We start from the raw sequence: 12,784 nt of genomic DNA on the forward strand, positions 1-12,784 counted from the left end.
CAGCCCTGGCTGGTGACCTTCGCCTGTGCCCACCCTCCCGGCGTGACAACCAACAGCCTTCCCACAACCCAGCCTGGTTTTGACAGCTGAGCCCACACCGCCAACACCCCAGGCGGTTCAGACTACAGCCTGCTGAGCTGGGAAGGCTGAGGCTGGCTGCCCCACCTCGTTGCGCAGACACAGGAAACTGGGGGAGAGGCCGCGCTGGGTCCCGAGCCCACCACCAAGCAGGGTAAAGTCAAAGTACGCAAACTGGATTCCAGGTGTTTAATGAGGGTTTAGGCAGGGAGCAGGCTGTCCGTTGCCGGTGGCTGGGAGCAGAGGTCTCTGCAGCAGATGCGGCAGAGGAGTGGTGGCCAGCACATCAGGTTGGGGAGATCTTAGGAGGTGGGAGAAGAGCCCTCCGTGGTGAGAGTAATCCCCATGGGTAGGGCGAGTGCCTGACCTTGACGCCAGCCCCTAGGCCTGCCAGAGCTGGCTTGTTTCCCTGGTGTATTCACCACAGAGAGGCAGAGCCCTGAAAGGCGCTCTGAGCAGACGCCGGCACTGCACTGCCCCCTGGTGGCTTCCTAGAGAGGATGGCTCCCCGAGGCTCACTCCCCCAGTCTCCCAGGCAGCCTGCACCCACACGAGCTGGGTCCTCCTGCCAGGCCATCCCCTGCCCAGCTCTGGCCCAGTCTCCCTGCCGGAACCAGCGTGGGGCACGCACCACCTACTCCAGGGCCTTCACCAAGGCCTCGTTGGCCTCGATGCGGATTTGGATCTCGGCCCTCATGGCCTCGTCCGTGGCCCCCAACAGCTCCGACTGTGCCTTCTCCAGGTTCGCCTTGGCCACCTGCAGGGGGTGGGTGGCGGGTGAGGGCGAAGCAAGGAGCCCTTCCGATACCTGTTCCCTCCCTGCAGTTGGGGATTTCTTGGCCGCTTGGAGCACCAGCTTCCCTTGGGACACTCACCCCCAGATCCAGCATGTCCAGTGTGACGGCTTCCTCAGCCAGTAACTGCACTGAAGAGTCAGCATTCACTGCGACCGAGCCACTGCTCACTGAGGGAGGAGTGGGAGTGAGAGGTCCATGTACGGGCGTGGGGACACAGTCAGGCCCAGAGCCCCTGCAGGGCCAGGAGGGTGACCACACAGCGTGGCTCCAGGATCCAAAGGCCCCGGCACACAAGTGGACGGGGGCCACCAAGTGCACCCACCGCAGACTGGACATGGGGACAGAGCCCCCTCCTTTTGCCCAGCAGCCCAGGAGTTGAGCTAGGCTTAGGAGTGAGCCGGAGCTGGGTTCCAGTCTGGGTTGTACCGCTGGGGCCACGCTGTGGAAAACCTCCTGCAAATTGAGGATCCTTTCTCTTCGTATGGGCCCCCGACAGGTCCACTGCTGACCACTTACATCCCTAACCACACCCAGCCCAGTGCCGGGGAGTTCTACATCCTTGGTACTCTTTGTGACGCTGCCAACTGAAATGAGAACTAGCCCGTTGAGACAAGCATCTCCCACCCAGCCCCTTCCCTCTATCCGCCCAATCGACTCACCAAAGTATTTGGAGATGGTGCCGTCCTCAGCGTAGACCACAACCAGCCCTGGTCGCAGGACCTGCAGTGTGGGTACGTGGGCTGCCAAGATGCCAAACGCTCCGGTCTGCGTGGGCACGTCCACCTGTCGAACGTTGGCGCCGTTGAAGAACACCTAGACAAAACACATAAAGAAAGGATCACTTCAGGGTAGTCCCTCGGGGAACAGCAGTCAGTCTCCCCCGCAGTTAAACAGCCAAGGCAGGACTGAAAGCTGACGGGAGACACAGAGGCACCCGATGCTTCGGTGGGGTGCTCGTGCAGGACTGCAGCGCCTTCGTCAATACTTGACAATGGAATCCAGGCACCCTAGCCCTCGGGTAAGGAGACGCGCTCAAGGCAGAACCAGCGAGCCGCGTGGGGAGGAGCGTACAAGAGAGGTGCCGGGACTCGGGTTCTGAACCACGTGAGAAAGGGCGCACATCGAAATGGGGGGCTGAGGGGCGACCTGAAAGTTGGGCGGTCTCATCCCGGACCACACGGGGGAGGGGCGCGGGTCCGGAATGGGGGTCGCCGACCTGAGGGCTGGGGGCTCGGATCCTGGGCCACACCGGGGAGGGGCGCGGGTGCGGGGTCCAGAATGGGGTCTCGAGCCCGGCGGACGTCCAAACCTGCGTGGGTGAGGCGAAGGTAAAAGACATCTGTCCCGGGCCCGCGGCGGGGGCCGGGGCGGCGGCGGCCTCGGCGTAGGCGCGGGCCTGGCGCACGAGGCGGCCCAGGCCCGGACGGCGGAGGAGCGCGGCGGGCAGCATGACGGCGGGCGGACGGCGGACAGCGGAGCAGGGGCGGGCGGACTCCGGCTGGACGCCAGCGGCCTGGAGGGCGACGAGGACGACGCTCGAGGACTTCTGGGAGAAGAATCCCGACGAGGGCGCAGGCGCGAACTACGACTCCCGGCGCGCTGTGCGCGATGTTGAAGACGGCGCACCGCCTGGACTCGCGGCATGCTGGGGGTTGTAGTTTCCTTCCGGCAAGAGCTCCCAGCCCGGTGGTCAGGTGCGGGGGTCGGTTACAAGGCTCTGCATGGGGAGGACCAGAAGCCCGCGCGGAGAAAGAGACACTTAATTCAAGAATTTGGGGGCGCTCATTGGCTGTCAGGCGCTGGGGAGACATCAGGGAAATATTAAGATTCCTGCTCTAGTTTGGGGTGGTGGGGGCGTTTAACAGACACTCAACGTAATAAATTGTACAGTATGTTAGGAGGTGACAAATACTTAAAAATGAAAAAGCAGAGTATGGGGGCCGGATGGGGCAGGCTGTGACTGTAGGAGGTGCAGGCCTCCCGGGAACGGCATCCCAGGCGGAGTGTCCAGCTCCTGTAAGCGTCCAGCGGTGTAGGAATCTCTTGGCTGCAACCCCAAGGGCGCCGGCAGAGGGCGCGCCGCGCCCGGAGATGCGCTCCCCACAGCCCCTCCCGGCCACCGCCTCCGCGCGCTGCTGACGCAGGGGCGCGTGCGCGGGCGGCCCCGGGCTCCGCGGACGTCACCGCGGCCCGCGCAGCCTCGCTCGCGGCGCTGACGTCACCGCTCCGCCCCCGCGCGCGGGCAGGTCGGCACCCCGGATTGGGCCCCTGCCCTCACCTTGGGCTCCGGGAAAATGTGGAGTCCGGCTAGACCGGGCTGGGGTTCACATCCGGAAGGGCCTTGGGTGAGGAGCGGACGGGTGCAGGGCGCGGTGGGGTGGGGGGGTGTCACACCTGGGCTCGTGGCTGGGCAGGTGCTGTGGCCGAAAGAGGTTCCCACACCAGGGAGGCCCGGGGCCTGGCGCCCAGGCCCCCGCCCCCTCTCTAGGCCAGCGCTGTGAGGGGTACTCGTGGAATCAGTCCTTATGCGCTGGGCATCCTGGCCCTAGTCGGGTGTGTGCAGAGGGAAGCTCTGCTCCCATTTCTTAGGGGTGCGTCCTGTGCATGGCTTGCTTGTCCCGGAACCCTGGATCCTACTGGAATGGAGGCCTATTCTCATATGCTTCTCAGACCCAACTATTGGACTTGTCTCTAATCCCCACTCCAAGGTAGCCAAGGGGTCGGGGCATCACCTGTTACGCAGGTCCCCAACCGGGGTTTATCCTGGAATTCTCTGGTGTACCCATCGACAAGACCCAGCTCGGCCCCTGCAACTACCTTACTGGCTTGGATGGCCCCAGGCTCCTCCCCTAGCTTCACCACGGCGCCTTCTCCACGAACAGCCAGAGGGACCACGTCATTCCCCTGCTGGGAACACAAGCTGCCTCCCCCTGGTCCTCCAACACATTCACCTTCAGCCCACACACTTGGGGACCTCAGGGACTTTGCCCATGCAGTTCCCACACGCCTGGAGCCAGCCTTCCCGGGTAATTGTCCACTTGACTGCCCCTTGCCCTCCTTGGGCAGTGTCACCCTTTCATCCACTGGACACACACCTTCCCTCCAGGGTGCCGCCCCTGTGCTGTGCTCTGCTCGCGGACCCAGCTGTAAATGAACTGCTTTTGGAGGTCACCGCAGTGGGGGCAGGGGTGAGGAGGGACACAACGCAGAGGAACAAGTAATAGGCAACGACGTGCAGGGCCTCGGAGAGAAGCAAAGTGCAGCAGAGGTTCGGAATGTGGGGTGGGAGTTGCTTTGTTAGCAAAGGGAGTCAAGAGGAGATGAAGACTTTGTCATTGGGAAAGAGGTGAAGGAAGCTCCGGAGGGGACAAGCTGTCCAGGCCTGGCACCTGCACGTGCAAAGGCCCTGGGGTTGGACTGGGCCTTCCTCTTTCACTGGAGGAGAAAGGGGTGCCATTGTGCTGTGCTGAACACAAGGCCAGGCAGGCTGGGATGGGACCCCCGACCAGGCTGGGGCAGATTGGTGGCCTGAGCATCTAGAAGGATGAGGCACAACTGTCTGAGAAAGAGTAGCTTTGGGGTTGACCAGGCATGGGGTTTCTGCAGGGGTAGTCCTGTTGTCACCCCACCCCGGGCAAGCCCTGGTGGCACTCAGAATGCATTGTGTTCCATTCATTATCTTTGCTGCTCATCCTAACAAGACAACCCTGACAGTGCTGCCCACGTAGGGGAAGGAAAGTGGGACATGTGCCCCGGAGCCCCTAGGCTGTGCACCCCGGAGACTCCCAAACCAGGGAAGCGATGGACAGGGAGTCTGGGCACCCCCGGACTCCAGGCTGCGGGGAGTCGTGTGCCCTGGGACCAACACCCCTTTGGTCCCCCGTGCCCGGGGATCCAGGGAAGGTCGGGGAATCGTGCCGCAGGGGCCGGGGGCGGAGATTCAGCTGCCTCGGGAGAGGGCGGCTCCGCGTGGGGAGGGGGCGCCCAGGAGCACAGGCTCCGCCCCCCACCCCCGCCGGAAGGGACGGGGAGGCGGTGGCCGGCGCGGAGCAAGCGAGAAGCGGCGGCGAGCGCGGTGGGGGCGGCCGGCCGGGGACCCGGTAGCACCGGGCTGCACCGAGCGGGTCGGAGCGGGCTGGCCGCCAGCGCGGTCACGTGTATGACCCCTCCTCTCGCGCCTGCCTCCCCCGCGCGCCGAGCTCTCCATTCATAAATTCTCCGCCTGCTCCGCGGCTACCGGGCGCCGGAGCCCGCCGGGAGCGCCGTGCAGCAGCCCGCCCGCCGCCCATGGGCCGCGCGCCCCGGCGCTGAGGTAGGCGCGCGGGCCTGGGGCTGCACCGGGGCGGGCGGGGGACAGGCCGAGGCCGCACGGCCCGCCCTGGCTAGAGACCACCAGCCCTCTCCCGCGAGGCGGCGAGGCCGGAGGCAGGGAGCGGAGGGGCCAGGGCCGGCGTGGGGGCCAACCTGCCGGGCTCTGCACCCCTCTTCGGCGGCCCGGAGAGGGACCCTCGCCCACGCCCTCCCTCAGCCTCAGTTTCCCCCTGAGAGATTCGGCGAGGGCCGTGGCGTTTCTGCTCCTGGGCTTAGCCCGGGGTTGAGATGTGCCTGAGGTTGGCTCTCTGCATCTCATTGCTCGCCATCCCGGTCCCCGGGGCCGGTTGGGGACGCGGGGATGGGCGCGGTGGCGAGCCCGATTGGGAGCCGAGGCCCGGCGGGACTTTAGGGTGGCCCGTGGGCAACCTCCGCCCTGGTCTCCCGTCCCCACCTGCTCCCTAGGAGTCCACCTCCCTTCCCCTTCGGCCTCCTGCCGTCTTTCCTGGTCTCCTGTCATCGTTCCTGTGCGTCTGCCCCCTCCCCCTCTAACCTGAACTCATTTCCCGACCTACATAGAGGCGCCCCCTCCCCCGAGAATGCAGGGGAGCCGCGGCCAGCCTCTGACCCGAAGTGCCGAGGACACCTGGCTTTTCCAGGACCCTCCCCTGCTATGGGCCCCAGTTTGCCCCGCTGTTGAGTAGGGTGAAAGTCCCAAAGGGTTGGGGGCGCTGGAACCTGTGCACAGGCTTTCCCTTTCCTGTGGGGAAGGGCCGCGCGCCTTGCCCACTCAGGGCTGCTGGTCGTCCCGGCCCCGGACTCGGTTTCCTGAGATTCTAGAGTGCGGCCACCGGTCCTTCCCGCCGGGAAGAGCCGCGTGTTGGGGAGGGCGGTCAGGTGCAAGGTCCAGGCAGTCCCTCTCCCGACAGCTGAGACCCTTTCTGCCTCAGTGCCCCCGGCGCCAGGCAGACGTGGAGCCTGGCCGGCTCGGGCGGGGACGGGTGCGGCGGGGGCGCGCGGCCGAACGGGCACCGGCGGGCGGCGGCGGCAGCAGCCATCTTGCCGCCCGGGGCTGGCTCCGGCCGCCCCTGCAGGAGGCCTCCCTCCCCCGCGCCCCCTCCCCTCCCCAGTGCTCCCTGGCAACCCGCCCCCCCCCCCGAGCTCGGCCTGCTCGCTCAGTCGCCATGGGAACCAGATTCTTGAGGGTTGGGAACAGATGCGCCTCCTTTGGCCTTTTCACTCCCACCGGCACTGGGCGGAGGGGGAACCTGTACCTCCAGGAGTCGTAACCTGGAGTCCCGGCGCTCAGCCCTTCCGCCCCCTCCCCGGGCTGGCTAGCCCCAGGGATGGCCCGAGTCCCCGCTATTCTGGAATCAGTCTCCTGGGGCCGAGGCGGCCCTTCCCGCTCCCTGATGGTGCAGGCAGGGCCCCTGGGGTCTGGCGGGAGTGAGTTGACGGCCTCAGTTTGCCTTTTTCTCACAGAGGCGCTTCTCCTTTCCTGGGCAGGGCTCCTGCCCCATGCCACCTTGCCGGGCCGACCCCACCGGCTGGGGAAACTGTTGATACGCACGCGCCTCCCCCTTTTCAAAGATGGGGACATGAATGTCTCATCTGACCCGGGTGGGGGCTGCCTTGGGGCTCCCCCCCACCTCTTCGTGAGTCACCGACCTGTGTGGTCCCCTGCTCGAGCTCCCGGGAAAGCGGGAGGAGGGACAGAGGAGCTGGAGCTGAGCAGGCCCTGCCCCCCCAGGCCCCTCCTCCTAGCCTCAGAATGCAGCCTACGGCCACCATGGCCACGGCCGCCACCACCTCCGCCACGGTCGCCCTGACCACGACGTGGGACAACGCCACGGGCCGCCCCACCGTGAGTGGGGTGGGGGTGGGGAGGATGGGGGCGGGGCCGCCAGAGTCCACGCCCACCGGCCCTGACCCTTAACGCTGGCCCCCGCAGGGAGAGCCCGACCCCGTCCTGGACAACTACGTGCTGCTGGTGGTGGTGATGGCGCTCTTCGTTGGGGGCACCCTCGTGGTGCTCTCGGGCGCGCTGCTGCTCTGCAGGCGCTGCTGGGAAGTCCACAGGCGCATCCACAGGTGCGCGGCCCCCAGCCCCACGCCCCGCCCCGCAGGGGAGCTGGGACAGGTCAGCCTGAGAGCACGCGCCACAGGGGCGCTGGGCCTGCTTCCAAGTGACAGTGCCCACGTGTCTGCGCAGGAGCCTGGGAGAATGGGGTGGGTCCGAGGGAGTGGGCTCCCGTGAGCTCAGGATGCCCCGGTGGCCATGAGCCCTGCGGGGGACCCCGTGGGCAGCGCCCTGGGTCCTCTGGCTCACTTTGCTCTCTTGCTGCCCCTCCCCAGAGCCACGGAGGAAGCAGAGAAGACCACGACCAGCTACCTGGACAACGGCGCCCGCCCTGCCCAAGGTGAGGCGCCCTGCCAGGCCCGTCGCCGCCCGTCTGCCCCCCTCCCCCCACCCCGGCCGCCTGACCATCTGTGTCTGTCTGTCTCCCCCACCAGACTGGGCGCAGCTCGAGTCCGACTCATCTCTGTTTCCTTAAGCCCACGCGTAGGTGCTCACAGGCGCGTGCTGCGTGAGTGAGTGTGTGAGCGGATGAGCGAGTGCCCTCCACCCCCCCACCCCGTCCCCGGTGGTCAGTCGGGCCCTCGGCGCTCCCTTCCCGACCCGGCCCCCCAGCCCAGCCGCCCGCTGGCGCCCGGCGCGGCCCACCCGGGGCCCACCCTCTCTTGGCTCTCCTCGCAGACCCCGAGTTCAGGGGGGAGGAGCCCGAGGGCCAGGACGCCGAGACCGAGCGCTTCCTGTCCACCAGCTCCACCGGCCGCCGGGTGTCCTTCAACGAGGCGGCCCTGTTTGAGCAGAGCCGGAAGGCGCAGGACAAGGGCCGCCGGTAAGGAGGGCCCGGTGCCGGGGCTCACCGGGGAGGTCCCCTTGCCGCCCTGCGCTGGGCTTGCGGGGCGGAGCTGGCCCCCGCCGGTGCCTGGCTGTCCCCCACTCCTGCGGGCAGGGTGACGGTGGGGCAGGGAGGACGCTGGGGCGTGGGCAGAGGAACCCAGCTCGCCCAAGGTGACAGGCAGGCGCGCTGGGCACAGGTACACCCTGACCGAGGGGGACTTCCACCACCTGAAGAACGCCCGCCTCACCCACCTGCACCTGCCGCCCCTCAAGATCGTCACCATCCACGAGTGTGACTCAGGCGAGGCCAGTGCAACCGCCACACCCCACCCCACGGCCGCCCCCAAGGCCAGCCTCGCCATATTCCAGGTGAGTTGGGGGTGGCAGCTGGCCCGGAGCTCGGGGGCGGCCCACCCTCCCCCAGCAGGCAACACTTTTCCCACCCTCTGGCTGCGCCCTTCACCTCCGGGTGGGGAGTGGGGCCTGGCCGGGTCCAGCGGGTGGCGGGTCCAGCACGCACCACCCCCCCACCCATGCTCTTTGACCTGTCACTGCTTCCTCCCCACCCCCGGCTCTGTCCCACAGCCCCCGGGGAAGGCCCTCACCGGCCGCTCTGTGGGCCCCAGCTCCGCCCTGCCAGGTGACCCCTACAACTCGGCTGTGGGCCCTGCCGACTTCGAGATCAGCCCCTCAGCTTCCAGTGACTCTGGGGAAGGCACCTCGGTGAGGCCCCCGCGCATGCATCCCCCGTCCCACTCCAGGACGGGGCAGCCTGTGGCCCCCTGCCTGGTCCCCGAGCTTGGGAGGAAGAGGGGCAAGTGGCACACAGGGCATATGCACGGCTGGCTCACACAGGGCAGTCCGACAGCTGCAGAGGGTGTGGTCGGGGACCCATCCCAGCCCAGGGGACGGGACCCCCTCTGTCCAAGGCTGGGGGAACAGAGGTGGCCAGTGACTGGCCGAGCCCTGGGGAGCCTCTCAGGCAGGGTCTTGGGGGGAGGAGGCTCCAGCCCACCCCCAGCCCTGTTCTTCCTCTGCCTCCTGTGTGAGTGCCGGGTGGCCCGGGCTGGGCTGGTACTAGGGCAGTAGGGAGGGGCTGGGGGGTCTGAGAGCATCCGTCTTCCCTCACAGTTGGACGCGGGGGCCAGGAGTGCCAAGCCTGGTGGGCCGGGGGCCGCAGCAGGGCCTGGGGAGGCGAGCCCAGCCTCTGGGGCAGGCCCCGTACTGCAGTTTTTCACCCGCCTGAGGCGCCACGCCAGCCTGGATGGGGCCAGCCCCTACTTCAAGGTCAAGAAATGGAAGCTGGAGCCCAGCCAGCGGGCGTCCAGTCTGGACACGAGAGGTGAGCTGTGGTCCCTGGTGGGGAGCGAGGCCCAGGGGCGGCCCCAGGAGAATGTGGAGCAGGCGGCTCTGCACCCTGGGAGGGGTCCCCAGTGCCCACCTCAGGCTGGCCGGCATCGCCCACTTACCAGCGGGCATCTCGCCCAAGGTCAGAGCTGGTCTGGAGGAAGAGCCAGGGCTGCATGCTGAGCCCCGGTAAAACCAGGGGTTGTCAGGCTAGAGCGAGCAGCAGTGAGCGTCACCTACGAGGCACTGAATGGTGTGTTTCTGGCTCTGCGGTCAGTGTGTCTGCTGCGGTAGCGTGAAAGCAGCCCTAGACGGCGTGTAAAAGAGGACGGCTTTGGCCGATAAAACTTTATTTACAACTACAGGTGGTGGGCCTTCGATCCTGCAGACCTCTGGTCACGGGGCCCTGGATACAGGGCTTCCAAAGCTCAACCCAAGAACCATGCATGTGTGTCTTGGGAGGGAGGTGGCAACAACAGCTACAACCATCCCTGCTCATGGGAGCTCAGCGGGGCCAGGCCGCTGGGGTGCCTGCTGCCCTGTGGCGGAGGTGGCGGGTCCCACTGCCAGGAAAGGCGGGGCCAGGGGACGAGCAGTGTTGGAGGCCAGGGAAGGTGCGTGGCCAGTGACAGTGCCAGTCCCCTTGTTGGGGCCTGGCTCCAGCTGCTGTGGGGTGGGGGGAGGGGTGAGTTCTGGCTGAAGTGCTCCTGGCCGGGGAGGGGAGGGGAGGGCAGGGCTCGTCCCACTGCCCCATTGGGAACCCAGACAGAGCCTGTGATTCGGGAGGTGATGATAAGCAAATGCAGGCACAGAAACGCCCAGAACCTGTTTGCTGGGTGGTTGTCATCCCCACCCCTGAGGCTTTCCCACTGAGGCCTCCCTTGTGGGAGGGTCCTGGCCCTGGGCCGGCAGGGCTGGAGCTGGCAGGAGAGGGCCTCCCTCTCCCCCACCTTCGGCCTTCTTCGGCACTCTGGCCGGGCTGTGTCTGTTACCTGGTGTCCAGGACAAGGCTGTGTTCTGGCCACACCTGCCTGCCAGAGCCACTCGGGCCAATGCTGCCGCCTTGGCACCTCCAGTCCCGCCCGCTCTGGCTGCCGGGCTTTCAGTCCTGGCCTTTCTGCCCTGGGCACCTTGGTTTCCCCACCTGCACGGCCGGGTACATGCTCACCTGGTCCAGGCTGGCTTTGTTAGCTCAGGGGTCAGGGGGCGGGGCCCGGGGTGGGAGGGGCCCAGGCAGGCTGCTGTACCTTCCTCTGCACAGGCTCCCCCAAGCGACACCACTTCCAGCGGCAGCGGGCAGCCAGCGAGAGCATGGAGCAGGAGGAGGGGGACGCCCCCCACGTGGACTTCATCCAGTACATCGCCAGCGCTGGCGACACTGTGGCCTTCCCAAGCCCCCGCCCCTTTCTGGCCAGCCCCACCAGCCCCGCCAGCCCGCCCCCCACTCTCGGCAGGTATTTTTCAGTAGATAGAGGTGCTAGGGGTGGGCCCCTGCCCCACCCCGTCCCCCATAGGTGGCCCAGGGAGCGCTCTCCCCGCCCTTCAGACAGGCGGTCGTGTCCCTCTGGCTCCACCGTCCTTCCCGGAGGCTGCCTCGCTGGGGCCACCTCTCCAGTACGGACCGGAGGAGGGAAGCAGGGGGAGACTGGGTAAGGGTAGAGGGGCGGAGACTGGGTAAGGGTAGAGGGGCGGGTGGGGCCCCGGTGGGGCCCCCAAGACAGAATGCCTGCTCAAGCAGGGCCGCTGTGGGTCTGTGCCCGCGTGGGTATCGCTGCTTCCTGGTGGAGCCTGAAGGGCTCCACTGTGGCCCCAGGGTCCCTCTCGCCTGTCCATGCTCCTGAGGGCTGGATGGCCACTACTCAGAAACTGTTGTGACCACTTCTGCCAGCGGTACCCCCTCCCCCAGCCCAAGGACAACTCTGCTGAAGCTCTGGGCCCACGTCAGTGCGATGGGGAACTGGATCCTGGGAGCAGGGCTCCTGACTCTTGGGCATTTCCTGGTCTGGGTAGTTAACACTTCCTTTGTGTGTATCTTCCTCCTGGCTACTTGTCAGTCTGCGGTGGGGGGCTGAGGCGACACAGCCAGAGTCACCCAGGTGTAGCGGCTGAGCTGGACCCTGCTTGGTCCAGTCCATCCCCAGCCACCCCTTGGTACACGAAGCTCTTAGTCGAAGAAGGCCATCTCCTGAGAAGAGCCTTCACTCTTTCTGGGCGAGGGGCCAACCTCCTGCAGTGGCAGCAGATGCTCTGGTCACATTTTGTAAGAGGCCCTGGTTGAACGGCAGGCGCCAGGACGGCTCCGGGTTTACCCGAAAAGCAACCAGTGCAGAGTGAACAGGCAGCATGCAAATACATCATCTTCCACGGGGCCTGGCCAACCCTAGAGGGTGCCCACCCGTGCCCACCCTCCCGGACCCAGAGGCAGGGTGGCCGGGGAGGGGGTGCGGGGGGCCTGGGCTGCCTCCTGACGGCTGCGGCCTGGTTTGCAGGCTAGAGGCAGCCGAGGAGGTGGGCGCCGCGGGAGGAGCGAGCCCCGAGTTCCCCCCGGAGTGCGGCGTCAGCGCAGGGCCTGAACAGCAGCAAGACTCGGATGGCGAGCGAGACGCGGGGCCAGAGCAGGCCCCGACCATCTACCGCGACATCTGGAGCCTGCGCGCCTCGCTCGAGCTGCACGCGGCCACCGCCTCAGACCACAGCAGCAGTGGCAACGACCGCGACTCGGTGCGCAGCGGCGACAGCTCGGGCTCCGGGGGCGCCGCACCCGCCTTCCCGCCGCCCTCGCCACCGCCCACACCACGGACGGCGGAAGGCGAGGCGGGCGGGCCGCGCAAGCTGCTGCAGATGGACAGCGGCTATGCCAGCATCGAGGGCCGCGGCGCGGGCGACGACGGGCCCCCCAGCGCGCCCGAGAAGCGCTCCTCCTTCACGAGCGCGGGCCGCGAGGCCACCGTGGGCTGCAGCTTTGAGGGTCCCGCGCCCGAGGCACCCGCCCGGCACGGCAGCCCGCGCGCCTGGCCTCGCCGCGCCCCGCGCCGCGACTACAGCATCGACGAGAAGACAGACGCGCTGTTCCACGAGTTCCTGCGCCACGACCCACACTTCGACGACGCCCCTCCCGCCGCAGCGCGCCACCGCGTGCGCGCGCACCCGCACCCCCACGCGCGCAAGCAGTGGCAGCAGCGCGGCCGGCAGCACAGCGACCCAGGAGCACGTGCCGCACTCTCCGCCCCACCCACAGCCCAGTCCGGCGCCCCCCGCCCCGCGCGCGCGCCCCTGCGCCGCGGGGACAGCGTCGACTGCCCACCCGACGGCCGCGCGGGCGACGACCCGGCCGCGCCTCCCA

General features: G+C 67.5%; 2 protein-coding genes across 3 annotated transcripts; one reads left to right on the plus strand and one right to left on the minus strand.

Annotated features, from left to right (window-relative positions):
- Positions 1–253: 253 nt before the first annotated feature.
- Positions 254–2,457, minus strand: ATP5F1D (ATP synthase F1 subunit delta). Its single transcript, XM_024134187.3, has 4 exons — positions 2,185–2,457; positions 1,535–1,688; positions 954–1,042; positions 254–835 (listed from the first exon to the last, which is right to left on the minus strand). Exons 1-4 carry the CDS (start codon positions 2,323–2,325, stop codon positions 713–715), a joined length of 507 nt encoding a protein of 168 aa, XP_023989955.1. The 5' UTR covers positions 2,326–2,457; the 3' UTR covers positions 254–712.
- A 953-nt stretch (positions 2,458–3,410) lies between these two features.
- Positions 3,411–11,094, plus strand: CBARP (CACN subunit beta associated regulatory protein). Of its 2 annotated transcripts, XM_055082810.1 has the most exons (9): positions 3,411–3,901; positions 6,669–7,050; positions 7,138–7,277; positions 7,542–7,606; positions 7,945–8,089; positions 8,292–8,463; positions 8,680–8,817; positions 9,226–9,436; positions 10,703–11,094. In XM_055082810.1, exons 2-9 carry the CDS (start codon positions 6,958–6,960, stop codon positions 11,092–11,094), a joined length of 1,356 nt encoding a protein of 451 aa, XP_054938785.1. In that variant the 5' UTR covers positions 3,411–3,901; positions 6,669–6,957. The 2 variants fall into 2 exon arrangements, with proteins under 2 accessions (XP_054938785.1, XP_023989831.1); XM_024134063.3 differs by lacking the exon at positions 3,411–3,901 and having other exon boundaries at positions 6,623–7,050.
- Positions 11,095–12,784: the final 1,690 nt, after the last annotated feature.

The sequence above is a fragment of the Physeter macrocephalus genome, unplaced genomic scaffold, assembly GCF_002837175.3.
Source record: "Physeter macrocephalus isolate SW-GA unplaced genomic scaffold, ASM283717v5 random_311, whole genome shotgun sequence".
Classification (NCBI taxonomy): Eukaryota; Metazoa; Chordata; class Mammalia; order Artiodactyla; family Physeteridae; genus Physeter; species Physeter macrocephalus.

Excerpts from the sequence above, each read along its gene's own strand:
- ATP5F1D (XM_024134187.3), bottom strand. The coding sequence starts at position 2,325 with ATGCTGCCCGCCGCGCTCCTCCGCCGTCCGGGCCTGGGCCGCCTCGTG. Across the intron at positions 1,689-2,184 it reads CCTTCGCCTCACCCACGCAG|GTGTTCTTCAACGGCGCCAA; the intron begins GTTTGGACGTCC and ends TGTTTTGTCTAG. Across the intron at positions 836-953 it reads TGGACATGCTGGATCTGGGG|GTGGCCAAGGCGAACCTGGA; the intron begins GTGAGTGTCCCA and ends CACCCCCTGCAG.
- CBARP (XM_055082810.1), top strand. The coding sequence starts at position 6,958 with ATGCAGCCTACGGCCACCATGGCCACGGCCGCCACCACCTCCGCCACG. Across the intron at positions 7,607-7,944 it reads CGGCGCCCGCCCTGCCCAAG|ACCCCGAGTTCAGGGGGGAG; the intron begins GTGAGGCGCCCT and ends CTCTCCTCGCAG. Across the intron at positions 9,437-10,702 it reads GTCCAGTCTGGACACGAGAG|GCTCCCCCAAGCGACACCAC; the intron begins GTGAGCTGTGGT and ends TCCTCTGCACAG.